This window comes from Rhagoletis zephyria, unplaced genomic scaffold, assembly GCF_001687245.7.
Source record: "Rhagoletis zephyria isolate East Lansing unplaced genomic scaffold, Rhagoletis_zephyria_1.1 Rzeph_scaffold_01301, whole genome shotgun sequence".
Taxonomy (NCBI): Eukaryota; Metazoa; Arthropoda; class Insecta; order Diptera; family Tephritidae; genus Rhagoletis; species Rhagoletis zephyria.
The window spans coordinates 60,146-61,866 of record NW_016158385.1 but is presented as its reverse complement, the minus strand read 5'-3'; the positions used below and the strand labels follow the sequence as shown (position 1 = coordinate 61,866).

Sequence of the window (1,721 nt, the reverse complement as noted above, 5' to 3'; positions counted from 1 at the left end):
AGCTGCCGATTCAAAAACGCCCTATATCAGCATATTTTCAATACATTTTGAAGTGAGATAGGGCGTTTTTGAACCGAATTTTGAGATAAGGTGTTTTTCAATTAAATTCTGAAATAGGGCGTTCTTGAAAAGTTTTTTGAGATAGAGCGTTTTCGAACTGGCTGCCGAGATAGGTCGAACTTCCACTCAGCCATCGATATATGGCTGAACTGGTTCTCAAACGAGTTGAATGATTTAACTGGTTAAATTTCCCAACAATAATTGCATGCGATTTAACATGTTTATAAACACGTTTGGTTCATTTAACTGGTTCAGGCCCATTTAACTCGTCAATTTGAACGTAGTATTAGGAATGAATAACTAAGATTAAAAATATGGAGGCTCGAAATCTATTTTAGAACTACGCTTACATGGACTATTTTGTTCAGAATTGCCAGAACACTTCAGTCGCCGAAACAAAGTCGGTTATATTCTTTAAGAACAATTTACATACATATATCACACAGGATTTATTAAATGCTCAATCATAATGTGTAACACGGTAATCAGCTATACTTTCATCGTAAATTGATATTACGTCAATTCCCTCCGGTGGTACAACGCCAGCATCAAGGAGCCGCCGCAATATATTAGCAGACTTGACATCAAAGCGATTGCCAAAGATTTCAATCCTGTGCAGTTTAACAGGCTTTTTCATTGCCGTTAAAATAAGATTCATTGCGTCAGGACTGATTCCATTCCATGTTATGTTGAGATATATAAGAAAGTAGCAGCAGTGTATATAATTCGCTACCGTCCGTCCACCATGGCTGCCCAAATTGTTACTACCAATATTTAAATGTGTTAAAGTACTGCTAAGGGCTATCGCGCGGAAGATATATTCAGCACCGTCAGATCCAATTGTATTGTATGCGAAATTTAGTTTTCGCATTTTGCTTTGTGGTGTCTCCAAGTACTTGCTTATTATCTCCATATCGCGTGCTTGAATCTCACATTTCTGCATCTCGAGCTCGTCCAGTTTATTTTGCCAGATAAGTAAGGATACTATATGGGCAACCTTGGTCGTGTCCACACTCATATGTTTACCCAATAGGCGATTGCAAACGAAACTGCGCAAAGACGTTGACTTATGCACTCCGTCGGCCAGTAATGGAAAATCATATTGGGAAACACTACAATTTGCCACATTCAAATGGCGTAGGATTTTCGACTCTGTTAAAAAGAAATATAAAGCCTCGATGTCCGGTGTCGTTAGGATAGTTCCTGAAATGAATGCATACTGAACCGTTAAAATAAATATCGTGATCCAGTAGCTAACCTTCCAGTATTAAGTCCTTGACACTCATGAGTACTACGTTATCCCTCATCAGCTCGAAAAATCGCGTCGGTAAATCCATTAAACGCAGTTCAATCAGGCGAATATTCGTAAGACCTTGGACGAAACTCTGTAGTATTTCGTGCTCATACGGCAATAAACGAATGCCTCTTAGTCGGCATGTGCACAGGCTTCGTGTCTGTAAGAACTTAACTATAACCTGGAAATCATAAACAGGATGAAATTTTCTCCGCATCCGTTCTTCAAAGTCTAAAAGATTGAAACGAAAATTTCTATAAGGGCGTCCGTCATATTCTCGTTGCCAGCAATCCAGAAGCAGAAGCGAAAGCTGTCTGCTAGATTTGGTATCAAACGGTTGTGGGCATGGTTTGTAGATTTCGCACAT

The 1,721-nt window shown here is 39.2% G+C and overlaps 1 protein-coding gene across 1 annotated transcript; it reads right to left on the bottom strand.

The window, feature by feature from the left end:
- Positions 1–520: 520 nt before the first annotated feature.
- Positions 521–1,721, bottom strand: LOC108363542 (uncharacterized). The gene is made up of 2 exons (XM_017616934.1): positions 1,319–1,721; positions 521–1,263 (listed from the first exon to the last, which is right to left on the bottom strand). The coding sequence occupies exons 1-2, from the start codon at positions 1,719–1,721 to the stop codon at positions 521–523; spliced, it is 1,146 nt and encodes a 381-aa protein (XP_017472423.1).